A 24,761-nucleotide genomic window follows, 5' to 3' on the forward strand; every position below is an offset into this window, starting at 1 on the left:
ATGCAGGACTCATTCTGAAGACAAAGGCCCCCTGGAGACCCCAAGTAGTGCAGAGATTGGAAAGAAAGATATGCTGGGCAGAGGGTAGAGAGACCTGGCACCCACCTCCAGGCCACAGCTGCCGGTAGCTGTCCGTGTGAACTTGGACAAGTTACTGCCCCTCCCAGGCCCTCAGGGTTCTCACAGGAAACGTGAAAAATTTAGAATAAATAATCCCAATGGTTCCTTCCCGTTCTAACATTCTACCAGATTTTACTCTAAGAACTTACCTTGTGTATCTGGCTAATGTTCAATAATGAAAATGAACTTATCATCATTTTGACTAAATTTTCTTCATAAAGGTCTAGCAAGTTTAGTCTATCATGGCAGAAACTGCTTATTGTCCACCAATACCTTTTCTCACTTCTTCCATAATAATGGAACCTCTGATTTTCAGTTCCAGGCCTTCCAGAAGAAATATCCCCCAGACTCCATATAGCTATCTGTGGCCCCGTGACCAATAAGATAAAGCCGAAGTGGCAAATGGCATCTCCTGGGAAACTTTTTCTCCCACATCCTTTGTGCCTTTTTCTTTTCCGTGTCTTCCATGTCTAGACTGTGTATGTGATGGTTTGCGCTCTGGCTACCATCTTGGGCCAGGAGGACAGGGCCTCAACCTCGGGAGAATGGACGGGCAAGTTGTAAAAAGACTGCATCCTGGAGCATTTTCTGGAGCAGAGGCCATATTGGCCCTGCACTGCGGAACCTCCAGACTTTGATGCGACGAAGAAACTTCTAGCTTGTTTAACCAATGTTCCAGCTACCAGTATCTTGTTTCTCAGCTGTAAATCTACCCTTTCTTCTCATGCTTTGTGATACTGGAGTTGCACCCTGGAAACATTCCTCCTTTGCCAGCTGGCACGACAATCGGCTTTATCAGTAGAGGGCACTAGAGGGACAGAGCAAGAGGAAGGGATTTTTCTTCCTAGGCCAGTGGTCTCATCTTTCTTGTTCCTATGGAGTGGTTGCCAGCGGTGTTCAGGAGACTCACCCATGCCCACCCTTCAGAGTTTTGCCCAAACTCCAAAGGGCGATTCCTCACTCATCAGTCTTTTCTTGTGGCACCTCAGTGAATTTCTCCAACCTCCACTGGACCAGGGCCACGTTCTCTCCTATGAAATTACAAATTTTGTCTGGGTGGGTGGGTGGGGGTGCACTTTCTCTGAAGTTTACTCCTAGTAATTACTCCCCACGTCTGCTGGTTCTGTTTTCCTTAGAATTCTCCAGTAACCACTTCCCTTTTGCTAGTTCATAATCCTTTATATTAAATTTTTGAATTACTTCTCAAATTACTGGTATGATTTTAGTCTCCCAACTGGACCTTGATGGACACAGCCAATTAATGTTGGGTCCACTACTAGCAAATTCAAAAGCTTAGATGGTACAGCCATGCAATTATCACCACGGACAAAGGGAATGATAAGGTACAGAATAAACTTTCTGCTTTTTACAAATCTTCTCCCCTCAAATTATTTGTGACAAACATGACAGATAAAAGGTTGAAATTCCTAAAATTTAAGTTTCTACAAAATGTTAAAAAAACGACCATCCAATTAGCAAAATGAGCATGAATAAAAGAAAAAAAAACTCAGAAGAGGAAAAAACACAGGAAATAAACACAGCATAAACAAGAAATGCACATAGCAAAGAAATGCAAACGGCCAAAATCAATTGTTAAAGGTTCAACATCATTTGAAAAGGAAATATAATTAACAATATAAACACAAATTGGAGAAATGCAAATCATTTTCTTATCAAACCAGCAAAGATTTTTAAAGATTTTAAAACTGGAATACAGAAAGTTAACCTTAGTGGAAGTTCAAAGGAATTAAAAAAAAACCTTAAAGGGCAATTTGAATTTTTTTTTTAACGTTTATTTATTTTTGAGACAGAGAGAGACAGAGCATGAACGGGGGAGGGGCAGAGAGAGAGGGAGACACAGAATCAGAAGCAGGCTCCAGGCTCCGGGCCATCAGCCCAGAGCCCGACGCGGGGCTCGAACTCCCGGATCGTGAGATCGTGACCTCAGCCGAAGTCGGATGCCCAACCGACTGAGCCACCCAGGCTTAAAGGGCAATTTGAAAAGAAGAATCAGAAGCTCTAAAAGCATCTACAGTTTTGCCTCGGCAATTCTACATGTAGGGATTTTTTTTTTTTCTAAAGAAATCATGTTAGGAGCACCTGGGTGGCTCAGTCAGTTGAGCGCCCGACTTGTCTCAGGTGATGATCTCACGGTTTGTGGGTTTGAGCCTCGCATCGGGCTCTGTGCTGACAGCTTGGAGCCTGGAGCCCGCTTCAGATTCTGTGTCTCCCTCTTTCTCTGTCCCTCCCCCGCTCACACTCTGCCTCTCAAAAATGAATAAACGTTAAAAAACATTAAAAAAAAAAAAGAAATCACGTTAAATGTACATAAAAATCTAGCAACAAGGATGACTCCAGCATCACTGTTTATAAAAACAGAAGAAAAGATTGGGGAAAATCTCTATGTCCAACAAAAGGGGATTGACGAAACAAATTATGATGCATCTATACAGTGATGTACAGAACAATTTAAATTGACATGTATTACAAAAGCAGCTTTATTATCATGGAAAGAAGTTCATGGTGCTAAGTGAAAATGAAATACCAGCAGGTTCAAAGCAGTATGTACAGCATTTAAAGAAAAAACATTATAAACATGCATGAGAATTTCTTTGGAAGAATATACAATAAAGGTTAACAATTACTTCCAGGCCATGGAATTACTGGAAATTTTTACTCTTGCTTGCTCTTTATATTTTCTAAATGTTCTCCAGTGGATGTGTATTAGCTGTGTAATTAAGAAAACTGTTTTACGTTAAAAAAAAAAAGTCTCCATTTCCTGCGCATCTCAAGGACACCCCAATGTTTACTGAGCATGCCTTGATGAACTCATTCATGTGTCAACTCTGATTTTGAGACGCAGCTCAACTTGGGGCTTCTCCCACACACAGATCTATGATCTCCCTCCCATCTTCCCTTCCTTTTCATTCCTGAGGTCACAGCCCAAGTCTGGTCCTTATGCTCCTAGGCCTAGAGCTCCTGATTGTCCTCCTACTTCCTGCTTCTACAGACCCTAAGCATATATGTCTTCACTGTAAGAGTGCTCTGCTCGAAAAACATCAATAGCTCCCCATTTTTTAAGGGACATGCTTCAAATGTCTCAGTTTGATATTCACTGTTCCAAGCTTCTTTCAGTCTTATCTCTACTGCTCTGAAAAGCAAACCAGAATAATTACCCAGCTCCAGATACATCAAAAGCATTCCTGTTGCCTCACCAGGACTCAGGTTGTTCTACCTTATGTGCCCTCCCCTGCACCCACCTCCTTCAAATCCCATCTATCCTTCTAGGCTTACTAGGAGGAAGCCTTCCTTGATTTTTTTTTTTTATGGTGATTGCTACCTTTTCCAAATCCCTATGGTATCTCATTTGCTCAGATTCTCATTTGGCAAATACTGCTTGAGCACCCACCATGTGCCAGGCACTGCGCTGATGACCTGGAACTCAAAGGAGTCTAGTTTCTATGCCTTAGAGCTCATTGTCTCATATGGAGATAGGCAAGGAGCAAATAATCACACCAATGACTATACCCAGTAACAGATGGTAAAAGGTACCATGTAGGGAACCAAAGGTGATGAGAGATTTAAGAGATGAGATCTGATCGAGATCAGGGCCTGGGAAGCCCTTGGAGGGTCAGGGATGGGGGGAATGATACGTAAGCTGAGGGTCGTAAGCAGATCTGATTTTGTAAACATGATCAAACATGAGTTTCAAAAAGATCACTCTGCCTACAATGTGGAAAAGAGACTGCAGGAAGGAAGCTGGGCAGCAGGGGCATGGGTTCAGGCACTGTCGCAACAGCCCAGCTGGAAGCCCACCTTAGACCAGAAGGTGGCAATGGAGATGGGAGGGACGTGTATCAGCAGGGCTTGGGTTGGACTGCATGAGAGAGGAGGGGAAAGACAGGCATCCAGGATGGTGCCAGAGCTTCTGGGTGAAGCACTTGGGTGGACTCTGGTACCACATGGTACCTGCCTCCAGGGGGCTCAGCCCCAGGGAGCAATGTGAGTCCAGGGTGAGAGGATGGGAAACCACCACCAGCTCCATGGGGAGAACTGACCCAGGGACGTGAAAAGGTTTTAGGGCGGAAGGTAGCCTGCTCCTGTGGGAAACTGGCTCACACAGGACTCACATCAACTCAAGGCCAGTAACCCAGGTGGGAGGAAGGGGAGGAGGCTTGGTGCAAATTGCAGGATGAGCCGAGAGATAAGTGGCCCAGCTGGCGGAGCGGGCAAAGGCTCAGGTCTGAACGTCAACACTCAAGTGCTCGTGCAGGCGAGCTTGAGAATATTTATTGGTAATTGACAGAAGTGGTTAGAGGGTGGCGTGATCACAGATAGGTCTGTAACCAATCAGCAGGAAAGCTCGGTTCCTGTTGCTATGTTTGCATCCAGGCAGAACTGTATTATGAGCAGGCTAAGAGGATACCATGAGAAACCTGCTTATATGCATTTGGTTTATCTGTCATCCTCCCTCTGCTTCATGGATGAGAGCAAGCGAGCTGTGGAGCAATAAATTATCACTCGCCACATGCTATGGATCCCAAGAGAACTCTTTGCAGCCCTGAGAGGGAGAGATAAGCCTACACAGGCCACGGAGAGATTGTCACTTCTGGGGAAATTCTTAAATGGGGAACAGTAACATGAGTAATAGTAATCACAGCAAGGAGAAGAACTAACAATAACTGCTCACAAAACACTTCTGTTCGCTGCCTCATTTAATCCTCAAACAAACCTACATGATGGGCTTTCATATCGTTCCCATTTTCCAAATAAGGAAGCTGAGGCTCAGAGAGGTAAAGAACTTAGTCAAAACCACACAAGTAATGAGGACAGAGGCAGGCTTCGTGACATGGGCTGACTGATGCCAAAAACAGTGTCTTAAACATGATGGTTCACTGACCTGCTCTGCGACCCGGAGGGCCACTCACCCAAAGCCTCCTTGGGAAACATGGGCCATCTAAGTCCTCTCCCTCGGGTGAGGAGAGTGGCTGGGCCCATCATCCTCAACCGACCTGACACCATGCACTGCCCTGGGCCTTCAGGGAAACGGATGGAGGAACAGAGAGGGACAGATGCCTTGTACCATTCTCCCCTGTGCTTTGGGACTCAGGGTACTTTGAAGGCCAGAACTGTCTCATCTTTGTTGGAGTCCCAGCCAAGGATAGAGAGAAAGGTAGAGAGAAGGTGGTGGGCTATGGTGCTCTGGGGAACAAGTGCACCAACGTGACCTTTAGACCAGGCAGCACAGAGGTGCTTGTTGACTGTGTGGAAGGGTTCAGGAGAAGGGGAGCAGCTCCAGGTTTGGAGCGGCCATGTGCTTAGAGAAGACAACAGGGGTGGGAGGCCCTGGCCCCACCGCTTACAAGTTCAATGTTCCATGTAGGCCCCAGCCCAGCCTCTCCCGCTGTGTAGCACCCAGACCACATCTCCCAACGCCCACAGGATCATAAGAGCCCAGATCATCTTCTGTGAGTGCTCAGATCATCTCCTGGCAGCTTGAGAGACCAATGGAGAGAGGAGAGGGAAAAGAGCTTTGAAAACCATCAGGTATGGATGGTCCAAAGTTCTAAGGCAATGTTGTAACCACTGTGAAGATTAATATAATTGTAGTTCTCCTCTTGAAAAGTACGGTGAGAGGTAAGAAGGCAAAAGTTTGGGGATCAATGAAGTTACATCCTCTATTCAGATTGCTTGAGTAGGTGTTCATGGCAGAAGGACTGTGCCACCATCAAGTGTGGTGTGGTCCCAAATCCTGCTTGCTACTTGAAATCTGGAAGAATGGATGCTTTTAGAAAGAAGAGTGGCCAGAGAGAGCCACTGGCTGAATGGGGGCCCCAGCCAATACCATTCGCCAATCTCTAAGCAGTCAGGGGCGGACTTCTCAGTGGGGCCTAGACACCTGGTTGGCTTGCAGGGCATGAAACCACACCCCACTCCTAACATCAGGGAAGCCAATGACCTTCACGGCAAATTTGTTTTCAGACCAAGGTTTTTGGATATGGAGGAACTATCAGCATCAGCATCATCAGGAAACGTAAAGCTCTGGAAACATCATTGTCTGGCATCGGTTGTTCAAATACTCGGTTTCCTACCATTGGAAACCTTGCTAAGTTTCTGTGGGATGACAGTAATAAAAACAATCTTTACTGAATATTTGCCATGTTCCAGGCACTATTCTAAGGCTTTGTCTATATTAACACATGTCATCTTCATAATAACCCTATGTGGTAGATATTAGTATCCACAGTTTATAGACCAGGAAATTGGGGTCTAGAGGGCTTAAGAAGTTGCGTCGGGTGCCACAGGCATTAAGTGGTATAGCTAGGATCTGAACCCGGGCAGTTTGTCTCTCGAGTCTGCTCTCTCATAGCATGGAAGGTGGTGGTGCTATTCACATGACTCAATTTAATCCACACACTTTTTGCACATGGCAGGCTCTCCAGGGCCACAGAATTACTGTAATATTTCATATTTATTGAATGACTCCATTTGCTAAGCACAGTATTGAGTGCCTTTTTTATAACAAGCCTGCAAAATAGGAGTTTGTATTAATCGCATTATAGAGACGACGAAAACAAGGCTTTAAAGACCGTGAGACTTGCCCAAGGTTTCACAGCTATTAAGTGACAGAGATGAGAAGGAAAACCTAAGTCAGCCTGTCTCCAAAGCTTGGGTGCAGAGCCAACAGGCTGGGGAGCAGCTCGCCCCAGCCGGTTAGTGTCGTGAGAGCGGCTGGAGAAGCAGTGAGAAGCGACGGTCCCAAACTGACCACAGGAGGTGCTACTGAATGCTGCTGACCTTTCTACACCCAGCTTCCATCAGCAGCATCTTCTTGCTGAGGAGGCCATGCCCAGCCCTGAGCTGGACGCTCCCAGGGACAGGGCTAGGTCCAACTGACACTTAGATCACCATGCCCAGTGCGTGGCCCTGTGCTTGGTGGGTGCCCTGCAGATCCGGGGCTGCTGCGAATGGCTCCGTGGGTCAACTACTGCCCTGCTCCTCCTCTCTGTCTCACTGGACAGAGGATTAAAGGGCACGCTCCCAACACATATTGCCATTCCAGAAGAGGGTGTGAGACACCGATCACTGTACAACTGGCAAGGACAAAGAAGAAAACAATGGGTTCCACTGATGTCAGAGTTGGGGATCCGCCTTGGACGATGCCACTGAGGACTTCTCTGTCTGCAGAACTTGAGCTCTGTCTACAAAGACAACGCTGGAAGTCACAGGACCATCGAAGGTCTGGACAAAATGCACGGTTTCTCCCTATGCAAAATGGGAACTGACACAGCCACCTGTCTATTCCTGGGGCCAGGCTAAAGATCAGTGGGGTGGTCTTCTAGCTATCACTCAACTCTTGGAACATGATCATCCAAACGGGGCCCCTTCCTGGCCTCCCTCTCCCAGATGCTGCTTGCCCCAATCTGAGTCTTAGCCACCGTTGGGACCTCTAGGTTCTGTTGGGCATCCGATGGCCACATTCTCTCCGCCTGCTTGGTTGAGTTGCTGTGTCTCTGTATGACAGTTACTCAGGGGCCAAGACAGTGCCTTTCCTCCCCCAACTCTGCCCTGGCTCGTCCTCACCTTCTCTACTTTTTAAAGAAATCTTTGTTGAGCTATAACTCACATACCGTAACATTCGCCCTTCAATTACTTAGGAGACACTGTTTATCAATAATTATCAGATCTGACCTTAAGAATCCCTGACTATACCACCTGAATTAAATTGTTCATTTATTACAAAAATTCAAATTCCTCTATAGCATGTCAACAAAAGAACTCAAAAACTAGTTGTGAGTACCACTCTGTGCTCTAATAATGTATACATCAAACACTGAACACCTGCCTGTACCAAAAGCTAAGCACTTGACAAACACTGAATCGCTTAATCCTTGTAGCAACCCTAAATAGTGAATATTAGCAGTTCTTTTCAAGTGAGGAAACTGAGGCACAGAGAGGTTAAGTAACTTACTCATGGTCACAGAGCCCTGCATAGGCAGCAGATTTTGAATCCAGGTCCGTCAGGTGTCAAAGCCTATGCTCTTAACCACCTCAGGCCCTGCCCCAGTGCACTTTGCGGGGTGAAATATTAGGAACAGAGATGAGCTATATATCACTCCTCCATGGAGAAGTGGGAAAATTAACTTTCATTTCGATACAGCCCTGAAATATTTTGACTCCATCAAATCAGCACCTGCTGATAAAAGGGCATCGTGACAAATAAGAATGAAAATAAAGTTGTAAAAAGGCCAGGTGTCCTCCCCTGAGTGTGGCCCATGGCGGTGGGAGCCCGACAGGAGAGAGCAGGGGCGCCAGGGCGATGGGAACAGGGTCCGCCAGGGAGACAGGCCTCCAAGGCACCACGGAATCCTCACAACTGTGCTTAAGAAACCAGGGCACCTGCCTCTGCCATGAAGGATGGAGGGGAGCTCTGGAGGGGAGCACTTCCCAGGACCCCATGATCCCCCAACTCCTCCCTGAGCACTTTTAGGAGGGCTGCAGCCCACTGGGCTGGGTCTGCTTCACTACTTCCCAGGCGGACAGTGAGCTTGGAGGTGCCTTCAGCCGTAGACCCAATCACACAGGGCCAAAATCATCATTCCCTCATTCAGCAAATACTGACCAGCACCTACGACGTGCCAGGCGCTGCTCGAGGCACTAGGCTTATGGTAGGGACTCAAGCAGACAAAAGTCCCTGACCTCACAGACTGTGACATTCTGGCCTCGCATCAGTAATGTGAGGGCTGCTGGCAACAGCTGCCCCAGAGTGTACTGTCCTCGAGGGCTCTGGATGGCCCTGAAAATCAGGGCCTGACTGGTACAGCCACTGTGTCTGGGAGAGAAAGACAAGGTAGAGTAGGGCCCCACGTTCCGAGCAGAGGTGAGGTCTGAAAGGGTGGGGAGGGATTGCAGGCTTCCTCATGAGGAAAGAGTAGCTCCCAGGCCAGCACCCTCACCACTGGCTCCTCAGCCATAAGCCATCAGGGGCCACTGACTATATTTACTTATGTAGCAATATACATTTTGCCATATGTCAACATAGAGCCGGGAGGAAGGCGCTGGCATTTATCAAGCCACCGGCTGAAAAGTAAAGCTGGCTGCCAGCCAGTTTCCTTGGGTTTAATAAATCCAAAAGGCTATACGGCACTTTACAGTTTACAAAGCACTTTCCCACGGTTTGAGCTTCACGTAGACAATTCTGGCGATCTGAGTCACGTACCCTCAGCTTAACTCGAGGTAGCTCCATGCATCGCTGCATGCCTCCCCACTTTTCTGCTTAAGAACTTGAATCTGTCTGACCACGGCACTAGCACGTGCAGACGAAGGCTGGCCGTACCGGGAAGTTAATGCCTGGAGGAGCGTGGCAGGTCCTATTTTCCCAGACTGGCTGTGACAATAGCCTGCATCCCACATGCTCTTCTAACAACGTGACTTTGATACTCCTCCCATGGAGAGGTGGGTCTATGTCCCTGCCCCTTGAATCTGTGAAGGCTGTGACCATGGCAGAAATGATGATAGGCGGTTTCTGGGGCAAGGCCACATAAGGCAACACAGTTTCCATCTGGTTCTCTTGGGATGCGTGCACTTAGAATCAAGCTGCCATGCTGTGAGGAAGCCTAACTAGCCCACACGGAGAGACCACTTGTAGGTGTTCTGGCCAACAGTTCCACTGAGGTCCCAGGCGATAGCCAGGCTCGAAGCACCAGCTGTGACCGAAAGAGGCTCCAGATGATTCCAGCCCCTAGCTGTCAAGTCACCCCCCTTCCCCACTGCCAACCTACAAGTATTCCCAGCAGAGGCTCAGACACTGTGGAGCAGAGACAAATCACCTCTGCGCTGCCCCTTCCAAACTCCTGATCCACAGAATCACCAAAACAATAAAATGGTTGTTGTTCTACACCACTGAGTTTCAGTGGTTTTTTTTACACAGGAATCAAAGGAACAGGGAGCAAACGGTGAAGGACAGCAGCCTTTGGAGAAAATGTTCCAACCCCCTCTTGAATGGGTAGGAAATTCGAGGAGACTTTATGGAAGCTTTGCAGAGGTCCTGGTGCGTGCAAGACTCCATCAATGAAAGCAGTTACCTTCACTGGATTTCCTCCTTCCTTGTTCTACTCTTCCTGCTTCTTGGGATCACCTCCCAAATGAACCAGCAACACACAAGTCCTTGTCTGAGGAATCCAGCTACAAGTAGCCTCAGGTCTGCCCTACAAGGCAAGTGGTTTATTCCCATCCCCATTTTGCAGATGAGAAGACTGAGGCACAGAGAGGTGAAGTGACTTGCTCAAGGCCACACAGAGAGTAAAAGGGAAAAGGACCTAGGCCTTCTGGTTCTGAATCCAGCTAAAGAATTGTAGACGAGGGCAAGCAGGCAGGGAAGTCCTCAGAAGCTTTGCAAAGGTTGTTCTCAGAAGCATGGTGGCTGAGAGCATGTCCTGTAACTCACTATCATTTGAACCCTTGGCCCCACTTACAGTTTAAGATGAAAAACAAAACGGCAGAGCCAGGCAGAGACCATGCCCAGAAAGACCAGCATACCTCCCTAGCCCCAGGCCAGGAGGATTGCACACACTCCCACTCCACGGGCATCTGATTTGAAAACATCCTTTTTTACAGCATTAGGTAGATTGTTTATTTGTTAAATGTTACAGTTTCAAACTTGCTTTGAAGGTCCACAGGAAGATTTCTTTCAAGTTTCTAGAAAACCTGTCTGTAAAGAATCTAACTGTAGCGGCGTCTGGGTGGCTCAGTCAGTTGAGTGTCTGACTTCCACTCAGGTCATGATCTCACAGTTCATGAGTTCGAGCCCCACATTGGGCTCTGTGCTGACAGCTCAGAGCCTGGAGCCTGTTTCGGATTCTGTGTCTCCCTCCCTCTCTCTCTGCCCCCTCTTGGACTTGTGCTCTCTCTCTCTCTCAAAAATAAACATTTAAAAATTAAAAAAAAAAGAATCTAACTGTATAACAGGCACTGTTTTAAGCATGTTAATCTATTAGGAATCATCCTCATTTATAAATGAGGACAATAAGGCACAGAGAAAATATGTGTCTTGACCAAGGTCACACAAGCTTGTAAATGGCAGAGGAAATGATAAAATTCGTAAATGTTAAAAGGGTAAAAATGTTTTTGAAAATGTTAAAAGCAGTGAAATGGAAAATAGTAAAATAGTAAATTGTGAAACACTTACCCGTTTGGTCAGCCTCTGAGAGACTGAGCTGGAAGCAAAAGTCACAGAACCTCAGAACACTAAGTAGGAAGGAACCAGGGGCACAAATTCAAATACCCACAAGGTGGGAAGTGCACACAGGGCAAGACAGCTTTTGTGGACCAAGAGAACCAGCTCCCTGGGACTGTCAGTTTGCAACCTTAACAAATCTAACCACCTTGTCCTGTAGGTGAGCAACTGAGGCCCAAAGAGGAGGGGACTTGTTTGAGGTTAACTCAGCTCCTGAGAGACCAGGATCAGATCCAAGACTCTCCTCTATGCACTCTGTGTCTGCAGCATAGTGGGGACCCCCACTCGAGAACGGGAAGGTGGGAGGTGTTTTAGATTCAAAATCCTGAAGCCCCCCTTCTTGGCAGAGGAGTCAGGAGGTTAGGATTTGACTGGGATAGGGTGAGAGGCTGCCCCTAATAATTTGGTTTAAATGTGGACCCAGGAAATGCAGTGTGCCCCCTTGAGCTGAGAGGCATGTCCTTTTATTGAGGTCTCAATGCCCTGGCGAAATGCTTTTTGTCCTTCCAGAGGGCTTTTCCTAGCTCAGGGAATTTCCAGGAGCACGGACAGCCAGAGATGCGACCTTTTCCCCAGGTCTCCCTTGCCATCGCCCTCTTCTGGCCGCTCTTAGAATGAGTACAGCTTAAGGAGAGGCCAAGGCAAAGTGAAGATCAAGGATGGCTGTGGAACATGCCTGGAGCAGGCTGAAACCAAGCTCCCAAGATCCTCTACTTTCCAGCCCTGCCTGCCCATCCCATCCTGTCTGCAAAGAGTCACGGAACACGCATGCCCTGGTTATCTGGCATTTTCTACAAAATTATTGGAGAAAAATGAGGCCCCAAAGAGGCAAATCTGCCTTAGGATTATTCCACAAGGCCGAGACTGGGAGCCGGGGAGCTCTCACAGACAGACCCAGGCCTGGTTCACCCAGATTTGCAGCACCCAGATCAGCACCCAGCATACCAGAGGTGCTCAGTACATTCCTGAGCAGTCTGATGGCTTCCCCAGTCCAGGCCCCAGACGCCCACACCCATATTGCCTCCCAGATCCCCCAGCACACATCCAGTAGAGTCCAGGATCTGACAAGTCCAGGGGATGGCTGATTCACCCATCCCATTTTCACAGCCTCAGTGTCTCTCTCTTTTCAGGGCAAGGCCACCACCATTCCACCGGTGCTCCAGAGTGCCTTCTCCCTGGTCATGAGCTGGGTGGCGTGAGAACTGAGAGACCTCGGTAGGGACATGCTACCTGCTGATATGTTTTCAAATGACCCAACACTTCTGCCCACCTTCCTAACTCAGAGGCCCCACCAGGTACAGGAATAGGTGGGAATTCTGGAGGGGTATTCCTGCAGGGTAAGACCAGGGCCCTCAAGCCTGGTTTGATCTTCAACCTTCACGAGATTCTCAGGTCTCACAACCCCTCGGCCCTCCAGCCTCCTAGTAACCTGGTTTTCCCCAGACTTCACCCAGTGCTGACCCGTCTGACCCCCAGCCTAGCCCACAGCCGCTGTAGTAACAATACAAATAATTACAGGACCACCTCATTTTTCCATTTGCAGAGAATTTTCCCATAAATCACCCGAGACCTCCTATAATTACCGTCCCCAATGAATTGAGGCTACCAGAGGTCTCCAGGGAGTGAAAGAGTGGGGCCGCTGGCCACGGTGCGCCCCCCCCCCCCCAGGCCCGGCCGAGCACAGCGCTAGGAAAGGAGGGAGGCCGCGCTCTCCTTTCCGTGCGCTCATCTCTGCGGGCCGCTGGCCGCTGGCCGGCGGCCGGGCCTCCGAGCCCATCTCTCAGGAGAGTGAGGACCGCTCTGTCTCGGCGGCCGGAGCTCCCCAGACTTGCCGGCTCCCTGGAACCTGCGCTCTGGCCCCGGTGGCGCTGAGGCCCCGAGCGCTTGGGCTCGGAAGCCACGCCCCTCGGGACACACGAGCCGGCTGGTGGCTTCGGGAAGGGAGCTGCGGCGCCCGAACCAAACGTGCGCCAGAAAAGACCCGCGCGTCCCGGGGCGCCGCTTCCTGAGGGATTAGAGCACCTGCCGGCTTCCATCTCCGCGACCCCCAGGCCCGGACCACGCTCAGGGGGCTACAGGGAAGTTTTCGGCAACTCGGGTCACGCGCGTTCTTCCTCGGCCACCACTTTCCCTTTGCCCGCTGTGCAGCTTTCCGGTTTTTGTTTTTTGTTTTTTCTTCTTCTTCTTCTCTTCCCAAGAGCAGGCACGAGATGTCGGGAAACTTTGCGCACAACTTGCAAACGCGGGGAAACCGGGGCCGCGGCTCCATCTGAGCCCGGGAGCGGCGCGCCCAGCCCCGCGCGTCCGGCAGCGGCTCGTGCGGAGCACCTGGCTGTCAGACGGCCGGGGCGCCCGCCCTCCTCCGCTGTGGGAACGCTCCCGCGGCCGTCACCCGGGGCGCGCCGCAGGCCCGCGGCCGGGACGTCCCAGCCGGAGTGGCATTGTTTTCCCGGGGAGCCGGGGAATCTCGGGGGAAGGGGAGGGAGACCCGCCCCACAGACGGCAGCGCAGGCTGGCCCACCACTCATTTGCATTTCAAAGGCAAACTTCTGCCGGACTTCTCCGGCGGCGGCCGCGGCACCTACCGGCTTTGCACGGGTCGTGGTAATGCTCCAGCTGCTGCTCCGCGCCCTCCTCGCCTTCCAGCGCCGAGTAGTCCGGGGCGGCGTCCGAGCGCTCCTTGAGCCCCCCGGCGCCGCGGGGCAGCGGCGGCAGCAGCAGCAGCAGCAGCGGGAGAGGCAGCAGCAGTGACACCAGGGCCCCGAGAGCAGTCGCCCGGGGCATGTTTGCGAGGGGCCGGCGGAGACCGAGGGAGTTGCTTGCGTGCACGGAAAGCTCGGCTCGGGCCAGGGACCGTGCACAGGGTCAGGTCGGCGGCGGCCGGGGCACGGAAATTACGCGCGGCTGCCCGGCATGGCTCGGGCGCGGAGCGAGCAGAGCGCGGCGCCCGGGTCCGCGTCGGGGCGCCCAGCAAGCCGCCGCTCAGAGCTACTTGCCCGGCGGCCGAGGCTGCGGCGGCTGCGACTGTGGCGGTGGTGGCGGTGGTTGGAGCAGTGGCCGCTCCGCCCCTCTCCACCCGGGCTGGACCACACAGCCCTCGCCAGGGGCCCCGGGCAGCCAATCACTCGGGCGCCCGAGGCGAGGCCCCTCCTCTTCCCGGCACCTCCGCAACTTCGGAGGAAGGGGAGCGAGGTGAGGATGCTGAAGGCAAGGGCCCGGGGTCCGCCGAGCTCCCACCGAGCCGAGGGCGCCCTTCTCCGGACGCCACCGCGGCCTCCGGCCCCGGAGAACGCTGCTTCTGACGATCAAGGCTGGACTTCCCGCCTCGTTTTAGCCTCACAACTCACTTTACAACTCCCCGATGCACACGTGGGCGAAGGCAGGCAGCGGCGGTTAAGGCTCCGAGCACACGAACCCGATGTGAGCGGTCCGCATCGCTACCAACTGGCTGGGTGCTTTCGGACAATCGTTTCTCTGTAAGAATGAAGTTAATCTTCTGTCCGGGAGCTTTCAGCTCAGAGGGGGGAAAAAAAAATCACAGATTGCGATTCTCTCAGCTTTTTCAACATCCCTCGTCCGGCCATGACGGGCGCTGGCTGCGGCACCCCACCTCACCTAACAGTAGCGGCTGGTGATACGGGTGCCTTGGGGAAGAATTATTCAAAATGACAGATTTCCCCTCTTGGTGACCCTATCCTTTAGCAAAACAGTTTAAGATGCTTCATACAGGCCAAAAGATTGACAAATGAACAGCTGTACGTGCTATTTGTGTTGAATTACTGACATGTTTTTATTAAATAAGCCACTCACCATTAACTTGATGGAATAAAAATGACCAACTCCTCAAGTCTGGTTATTTTTTTGCCAATTAAAAACATATGCCCAAATAATTTAGGAGAATAATCAAGAGATATTTGAAACCCAATGCCACATTATACCTTAAATGTAAAAAAACTGTCAGAACTGAGCCATTGTGATTTATAGACATACAAGGTACTATTATCATGAGGCATTTCAAAGACCTTTTTATGCAAGCAAAATTGGCCTAATCAAGAAGTAAAACACACCAATGTGTAAAGATTTTTCAGCATCACACCCAGTAGAACCTCACTGCGAGGAAAAAAAAAAAAAAAAAAAAAAAAAAGAACGCAACTTCTTTTGAGGTTTTCATAGGATTTCACAGCCACTAATGGCAAAATAGCTGACAGGGAGCCCAGAGCCAGGCTTTATACAGGACTATGAATTTCCTGCATTATGGTAACCTGCCTTCTTATCTATTAACTGGGATTACAAGTCCTTCAAACCAGTAAAGGTGTAGAAATGAACCACTGTATGCGGGCTCTTGGATATTTTGTCTTGGCCCTTAAAAAAGAAATCCAAGCTGACCCTGCTTCATCATCAAATGGGCACACACAGAGAGGAGCCAGATTGGCCAAGAAGATCTAGTTAGGAACTCACAAGTGGAAGACATCTGGGAGGAATGGATGCTACCAAATGGCAGAGAAGGCCAAGTGGCCATTAAACAGGCAATAGGTGTGGGAAGGGGTTGAATGGCATTTCTGCCTGAATGCTGGAAGGAGTCAAACCCAATGCCATTGTTCCATGCTCCCAACACAGTGAAGGTCAGCACTTGTCAATAGATGAGTCCACAAAGCCAACATCTAAGAAGCCTCACAAACTTCTGCGACACTTCCAGGTCTCCAGATGGCACTAGGCAAACAGCCAACTGGCTTCCTCATTAGCAGGAATTCCTCTGGAAAGTAGACATTCCAGGAGACCTCTTGTGCAGGCCCTGAGGCTGTGAGCTTTTATTGCTTCTAATCCCCACCCGGTGAGTAGCTAACAGGTCTCCTCACCAACACTCCCAGTCCAAATAGTTTGAAGACACTGGTCCTCCTGGATGGGCCTGCCGCACAGTTTTAGGTCAGAAGGCTTGTTATGATGCGCCTATGGCTGTCAACCAACAACTAGCAACAGAACATTTGAATCACAGTATTGAAAGGTTAGATAGGAACTGAAAAGGGATGGTTAATTTTTCTCAGTTCTATAGTTCCTGACCTCACTCACTACTTTTATAGATTCAACTCTAATCTGGGTTCACACAATTTTTAAAATATACATACTTTTAAACTTAAATCCCATGGGAAAACTAGTGGTAGCTTGAAAATAAAAGGTTTTACAATAAGCTAAAGCTGCCCAGCTTAGTTGCATGGTCACATTCCTAATTATTTGTGGGTTTCCTCCCCCATAGCTCTGGTCCTGTGGAAAACCTCCAAGTGGATACAAGTTCCTGCGCACCCCCCCCTTGAGTCAGATGTCTGTCCTCCACCCAGCTCGTTCCCTCTACTTCTGTACACCCAGAGCAATCCAGTTCTCTTGCAGCAGCTCTCAAACCCCTCCCCAACCCCCAAGTTTTAGCCTCAGCTACTCCACACAGGCCACTTGCTCATTTTGCCATTGTAGGCCACTACACATCAACACCATCTCCTCCAGGGCAGGGAGAGAACCTCCAGAATAAAGCAGCACTCTTATCTGGTGGCTCACTCCTTCACCTACATCACTGACCACCCAGAAGGCACCTTTGAGTTCTTTGGAGGTTATTAAAAATGTTACGATTTTTAGCAGCTGTTTAAAATCCCTTGTGGCCCTTCTCCAAAATCTTTACCTGAACTCAGGCACACCACACCTTACCATCCACCTTCAGGCCTTCCTTTGGCTCCTGCCACCTCTGGCTGCCCACCCTCCACTCTTGTTGCAGTGAGCACCTTGCAGTCACCCTAACAGGGCCTTGCTGCTTCACACCTCCAGGTCTCTGCGGGGACAACTTGATAACCACACAGCCTGCATCCTCGTGCCAACACCTATTATATAATAGCTACCACACTTATGACACTTACCTATTTCTGTCTGTCCTCCCCTACTGGTCTATAACCAACTCCAACTTGGAATCACCTTCCATGTTTCACTCTCTAGACCCTCCCTTCCCATCAATGACCTTCAAGGTTAAGTCCCATAATCTTAGTGGCTTAGACTGAGCCACTAAGAATAACCATGACACTGGCCAGTTAAAATGACTTACATCAACTTCTCCCTACAACTGTCTCCTCCATTTTGTAAATCTGAACCTGTTATCACCTTAAACATGCAAAGCTTTGAAAACAATTTAAAATGTTTAGACTGTATCACCACTGACTCCACATGTCCCACTGTAGGCACACTCCCCCTTTTTCCACTGTTAAACTGTAAATTAACTTTAATAAAAGTTCTCACTTTGAAATGCAGAAGCTGGCTGTATAAGATTCCTTTATCCTCCTAATTTTCCAACCACAAAGTGTTCATTAGTGATCAAAAGGAATCCAAATTTGTACCAGCTTCAACTATTTGGCTAACAGGAATTTGTCAAGTACACATATTGACTGAGGTAGCTAATAAAATCAGGGGGAGGAGAGAACCAAGAATGTTGACAAGGATTTAAATAACTAAAGCTGGAGATGAAAAACAGAAGTAAAATTGACCTGGAGAAATTAACCTGATTTTGATGTAGCACAACAAAAATAACCTCTTCCTTGGTAGAGAACACTCATTTTCAACATGATGTCTTCCTAAATTATCTGCTCCACAGACTGGAAAGGTAATGTCCCCATTTTACAGTGACAGCGGCCAAGACAACAGGACCATGATCTTGATTACTTCAGGCCTAAAACAACACACTCTTTAGCTGTTCTAGCTTTTTTTCTATAATACGTAGTGGTCTACCCTATCAGCTTCACAGAATGGTTGTGAGGGAACATATGTGACAATGCTTTGACTAGACCATTTATTATCCATCAGGAGAATGACAGGCATGGGAGTAGTGGGGTTTGAGTGTAGGAGTCACAGCTTGTATCCAGAAGTCAAAAGAATGATAATAAAAGAAAAATAATTTTTAAAAGACCTTATTTATTGTACCATTCTTTCGACTTTCTGTACATTTAGTTTCTTTTTCAAAATAAGAAGTTGGGAGAAAAATCAAATCTTAAATCCTTCATTTCAGGGGTGAGCAAACTGTGGCCCACTGGCTGTTTTTATTGTCATACCGGAAAACAGCCGTGCTCATTGGTTTATGGACTGCCTACTATGGCTGTTGTGCTACAAAGGTAGAGTAGTTGCGTCTGGCTCTCAAAGCCTCCATATTTCCTATCTGCCCTTTACAGCAAAAGTTTGCTGACTCCTGTTTGTGGAAGGCTATCAGTAACCCTTTATATCCATACCGATAATAATGAGTTATCCTCTATGTTTGGTTCACTTGTTTCAAGAAGGAAAGAAATAAAGCATCCAAGGAAAATACATTTAACTTTTTATTATTTTAAAAATTCAACTTCAGTTAGATTAACAGACTAGATTAGAACCTCAAATGTATTTGATACAGTATATACTGGGTATCTAGTACTAAAAAGCCAGTTGGAATATAACCTACACAAACCAAAGGTGTGTACAAAATGGAAGTAATCATCAAGCAATAACTGTTTCCTTCCAACTGGTACTATCCGTGTTCTGTGGGGATTTATAGCTTCAAATTTAACACAGATGAAAAGCCCAAGTGGGACTGCTTTTCCGCATATACTGTTATCCTTCAAAACAGAATTCCATGTTCTTTGTTCCTTGCCTTAAGATCTTACTTTCAAATGACCTAAACTGAGGAACTGGGGTAAATACACAAAACTCTGCCTTGTCAATTACCTGCATGCCTAGCTCACCTATACTCATACATAAGCCGCTTCCATGACAGTTCCTCTATTCCCATTTCCTGATACAGTAAAATAAGAACTTAAGTTTTACTTTTGTCCTTGCACAATTCCATCTACAGCTCCCATAAGACTGTCAAATCAGACGGCTCTCAGAAGACGCTCGTAAGAGAGAACTAGAGTTAGTCCTCACGCTGCATTTAAATCTTACAAAATTTCTACAGCTCTATGTTCGTTTTCTGATCTACCTTACCTCTAAATCTCATCTATTTCTGGACACACTTCCAAACAATCTTTATAAATTTTCACTTCTCCCATCTATTTAACATCTTGATTGCGAAAATACAGCTTCATAACCATGGAATTTTTAGGAAGATATAAAACATTAATGAATACTTGCATTTTCATACGTCACTGCTCCTATTTATTACATGTTCCCATAAATCAATAGACTGAAGCACTAAGACATGCTGAAATCTAAACTTAAAACCCAGATGGAACTGCAGGGTATAAATTACAAATAGGTTTTTCTTTCCTAGAATTCATATACAGAAGCCCTTCAGTATGTAGCTTTTTCTGAACAAATTACATTAATACATTTATTTTCTTTTTAACATTTGTAAAAATCCAAGAAATCTTAAAGGAATATTATTTGCAAGACATTTGGCATAAGGTGGCTAGTAAACATTTAGGAAACAAAACCTTTAACAAACTGAATACAATCTGTGGCTAAACCCTAAATAAAATGGGAGTTTGGAAGAACTGGAATTTGCAGCAACCACCTTTTGTAACCACTGCCAATGGAAAACACCCAATGGTACCATTCACTAAGTTGAGATATCAATCACAGTATAATAAATTCTAAGAGGATGGGGCTTGATTTGTCAAACACAGTACAATTTAGGAGCCCAACAGGATATACCAAAGAATACTTTACCATACCTCCAACTGTTCTATTTCCACCTTATCCTGGCCTTATATAAGGATAGATGAATAATGATGTTAATTACCACTGTAGCTAAATTTCAGAAGCATGCTTATAGATACAAGGAGAAAAGTTTACCCTTAGATTTTGATAGTGTTCAAAGTGTTGAGCAAACAAATGAAAGACAGATACACAGCATTAATGGAGTGTAAGAACCTCACCCTTTAATTAACTTAAATAATATTCTATTTCACTACTCTATAACCAAGAGCTAGGGAGCTAAACTGTTTATGGATTACATCTTCTTCAAGACAAACATATAGCCAGCCCCTCCATGAAGGCATAAACCAAAACAAATTTTCTAAAGGACTTTCAAGGCAATTCATATTCCTTTTAATGACATTCTTAATATATTTAGAAATTAGAAAATTATTTTTCACTGAAGATTCCAAAGAACTTGAAATAGGGCTCAATTTAGTAAAAAGAATTGGTATACCTGAAAGCAGCTAAAGCACTCATTTTCTTAAATCCCTACATCTTACCTGCAAGATTCATGAGAAACAAATTTCATTTTATTAAGACAAAAGCTTGCTGTCCAATTTATATTCCATCAGATAAGACTATACATTGTTGTAAGTACTGTACATGTAGTAAAAACTTACATAAGCCATTAAATACTGACTTTCAGTTTCTTTTCCTATAAGATCTTCAAGGCAGGTGAGAAGGAAGAGAAAATGGAAGAACCGGTAGAGTGTATTTAATATAACATTTTGGCTTGAAGAAGGATTTACCTACAGCCTCTGATCAAATTCCTGTTTGTTCAGGTCAGCCATATGTAAACGTAAGAAATCAAACTTTTCACTCTTTTATAGTCCTTACATACCACATTATAGGATGCAGAGTCAATTTATAGAAATATTTTGTAATGAAAACATCTTATGTAACTATAAATGGCATGAGTTTCACATTAAAGTTTAAATACAGCGGTTTTGAGTCTTTCTAAAAATACCAATATACAGTATTGTTTTAGGTGGTCATTTGCATAGCAAACTATTAAACTAGAAACTCAATGGTTCTAGGAAAACTTCACATTATGGATAGTTCCAGAAAGATGTATTCAAAATTAAAATCAATTCTCTTAGAAAACTGTAACCTTTATTTGCTCATCCAATAGTAAGCTAACCACTTTTACCCCATACTCACTTTACACAGTACATCAACCTGAACAGATTTTTGTGCCACAATTTAATTCAAAGGGCTTATGATTTACTTTATGACTATACTGGATGATCTAGATGTAAGCAAGTTTGGGGATTTTAAACTGTGGGTCTCCTGTATTAGAAAAGCATAGTTTACAGTGTATTAAAAAATTGCATTCAGTAATATTGCCTTTTGAAAAGATATCTTCAAATTGCAAACACATCTATTTTCACAAAACAATTTGGTCAGGAAAGTTTATTTTAACATTCTAAAGCAGTAATGCTTTAGATGTTACTTAAGTGCCCCAGACAGGATTAACAAAATTAAATGTTTCTAAATTACAAATTTAGCTCCTGTAGGAGTCTCAGAAAAGAAACAGAAGAAAACAATCCCCCCTCCCAAAGGAAGTATGACACACACATTTTGAAGGAACCCCAATGTTTCATGCAGTGGTAGGCAAGATGTAAAAAGCCACCCAAATTCACACATTTCTACACCAATCATCATCAGAAAAAAGTACTCCGTAGTCAATCTGTACATCCAAATGCATTTGAGAATCTACACCTACGATACATTATTTAATGTTATATACATTTATTACCCACCCCCCTTGTTTTTAATAATTTCTTATGTAAAACCTTCATTCAAACCCAAAAAAGATGTAAGACTAACCTGGGGGAAGGAAAAAGATAATCACTTTAGACATTCAGTTAAAATGTAGTTTATCTAAATCTCAAAATGTTTAATAAAAACAAATATCTTCTCCATTTAACACTTTGCTTTCTAACTGTACAGTAAATTGCATTGTAGAGAGTACACCTCTATCTTCAGACTGTATCTTCTTTGGATGGAATTAAGAATGAATTGAAGTTTTAAGATAAATAAATGGGAAGTTGGTCCAACTAAGATGACAGCAGATATATTACATGCAGGATTTAATATTTCTTAATTTTCTCTTTTAAAAAAAATGATGCAGTTGAATTGAGGGGAAAAAAAAACAGGTCAAAAAAGAACCCAGATTCAATATATAAAAATGTCCCACAACAGGTTGACGATGACAGTAAAAATAAGAGAAAAGAGTAATCTTTCTGGAACATCATTTTTCAATAATGTAGAAACACTAAGTGCCAGGAAGATTCTATTCATGTAATTTTAGCATCCAAGTTTCCCTCTATTTATTTTATTGGAACAAATGCTTTAAATAAACTATTTGTCCTCTTCACTGAAGAGAGCTGGTCTATTTCATCTTTAATAAGCTAGTTTTTGGGAAGATTAGCCATGTACTGTAGTAATGCCTACTGCATAAAATCCAAGCATTTGCTGTGAACAGTTGGAGAAAGCAGTCAGTAAGAACCTAGGATCAATGGAAACAGATGTTACGTTAAGCCATCCACGAAAGAGAGACCCACAAAGTACCCAGTGTGAAAGCCCAAATCTCTTCTTGCGCTTTTTTTGCTGTGCAAGTCCCACCCCATGAAAGAGAAATTGATCCGAAGTTCCAAGTTTTCTTGGGTCTCTAGTCAATTTTCACATTAGTATAGATTTTTCGGACAAAGGCACTTGTTCCCATGTAACCAATTGCTCCTGCAAAGATAAAAGAAGATGTTTTGAAGTAAATACATACAGAGCAGTATCCACCACTTATAAATACTAAATGCTCTCTGCTCTGGAAAGTTAGTCTTTTTTCAAGATTACATCTTTATGTTAGTATTCATTCTGAATTTATTAAAGTTGTATCATTTGTTTTGCAAATCACCTGATACTGTTATACACCAAGTTAGACCTCATGTGATATTTTTAGAATTATCAGTTATTACATGTCTAATTAATAGCTATGAGTTAAAACACATCACTTATAAAGCAAGAATAATTTGATAAGGACAAAAATTTGTTAAATGGTTTAAAAAAAGCATGTCTTTTTAAAATTTGAGCATATATTATCCTAGGTCATTTAAACCATTTTAACATGTTCCCCAAATCATATGACACCTGATGGAAGTTAAGAAGTGATGGGATTTTCTGAGGAAAGGACCAAGAACCATGGTTCAATGGTCCGAGATTCAGATCAGAATAAAAGGGGGATAAAGTGGGAATATAAGTAAGACAAGAGAGGTGGTACATGGAGATTCACTATATATAGTGAATTCATTTATATATATGTGTATATATATATGTGTGTGTGTATGTGTATATATATATGTGTATATGTGTATATACATATATAATTGTCCTTCTTTTTGTATATATTTGAAAATTTCCCATAACTGAATACTAAATGTATTATTTTTGAAATTAATTCTTTTTAATGTTTATTTTTGAGACAGAGGGAGAACACAAGCAGGGAAGGGCAGAAAGAGAGGGAGACAGAGGATCCAAAGTGAGCTCTGCACTGACAGCAGAAAGCCTGATGTGGAGCTCGAACTCACAAACTATGAGATCGTGACCTGAGCCGAAGTCAGATGCTTAACCAACTGAGCCACCCAGGCATCCCATTATATTAAAAGCATTCTTAAAACCCACCAAGTAACAAAGCAAACCTATTTCCAACTAATTTTGCAATTAATAGACATTTATTTTATAATATGAATTACAGTACACTTGAAAATAGTGATAATTCATTTTGAAATAGTTATAAAAGAAAAGTCCTTACAAAGTAAGGGAAAATATCTTTTGCAAATATAAACCTGAATTCTTAAAACGTTAAAAATCTGTAAAGGTTTAACTAGAAATCACAAATTTAACTGGCATAATAGAACACTAGTCCAATAACCAAATCTAATACTCCAGACTTATAAAACATTGTTCCCCTCTGAGCAGAGATGTGCTTAAAAGCAAACTAGTATCAACCTAGAGAATCATTTTTCCTAATCTTATGAGTATCTCAAGAATAAACTTATAAAAATATGACTTTATAAAAAGGAAGATACTAAATATGCACTCTAGAAAAGAAAATGTCTTGAGAAGAGATACACTTTTAAACTTAATTTCCTTAAAACTAAAAATGCTATGCTCAAAATGTGAAAACTATAACAATCTAATTATTTCTACTTTAAGTCATTTTTCTCCTGTTAAAAAAAAAAACTATTTTTCTTTCGATTACTGACTGCAAAAAAGCATTTTAGCAATATAACTTGATAAACATATATAATTTTTGTATTATGATGACATTTTAACCAGCTGATCTGAACAGCTTCCCCTGCCCCTCAAAAAACAGATTAGCACTGAAGGCACACAAACCCATTAAAGAATAAATGCTGGGACACTGCCAGAACAGCAGGGAACTATAAATGTGCCCAGATTTTCAGCAACAAGATGAAATTTCAACAGGAAAAGCACTAAAAAAACTAGCTAAATTCATTTTCTTTGTAAATGTCAAGATATTATCTCTCTAGGTCTTCCTAAGATCACATATAGAGGAAAGAAAAAAAAATCTTAACCCTCTGTATAATCCCATGATTCTACACATCACTGAATGAAAATAGTGATAATTTATTTTGTAGAATTTGGGGGATAAAGTGGGAAGATGAGTAAGATAAGACTAGCCATGAGTTGATAA

The 24,761-nt window shown here is 44.9% G+C and overlaps 2 protein-coding genes across 2 annotated transcripts in view; both read right to left on the reverse strand.

The window, feature by feature from the left end:
• The window catches only part of TLL2 (tolloid like 2), a 121,192-nt gene extending 106,813 nt beyond the window's left edge, over nt 1-14,379 (reverse strand). The window contains exon 1 of the mRNA XM_042960931.1: nt 13,942-14,379. Within this exon, the coding sequence (XP_042816865.1) occupies nt 13,942-14,140 (199 nt within the window). The 5' untranslated portion in view covers nt 14,141-14,379. The remainder of the gene's footprint in view (nt 1-13,941) is intronic.
• Nucleotides 14,380-18,680: 4,301 nt separating this feature from the next.
• Nucleotides 18,681-24,761, reverse strand: part of TM9SF3 (transmembrane 9 superfamily member 3) — a 69,422-nt gene continuing 63,341 nt past the window's right edge. The window contains exon 15 of the mRNA XM_042959770.1: nt 18,681-22,789. Coding sequence (XP_042815704.1) covers nt 22,722-22,789 — 68 coding nt within the window. The 3' untranslated portion in view covers nt 18,681-22,721. The remainder of the gene's footprint in view (nt 22,790-24,761) is intronic.

The sequence above is a fragment of the Panthera tigris genome, chromosome D2 (genome assembly GCF_018350195.1).
Source record: "Panthera tigris isolate Pti1 chromosome D2, P.tigris_Pti1_mat1.1, whole genome shotgun sequence".
NCBI classification, from domain to species: Eukaryota; Metazoa; Chordata; class Mammalia; order Carnivora; family Felidae; genus Panthera; species Panthera tigris.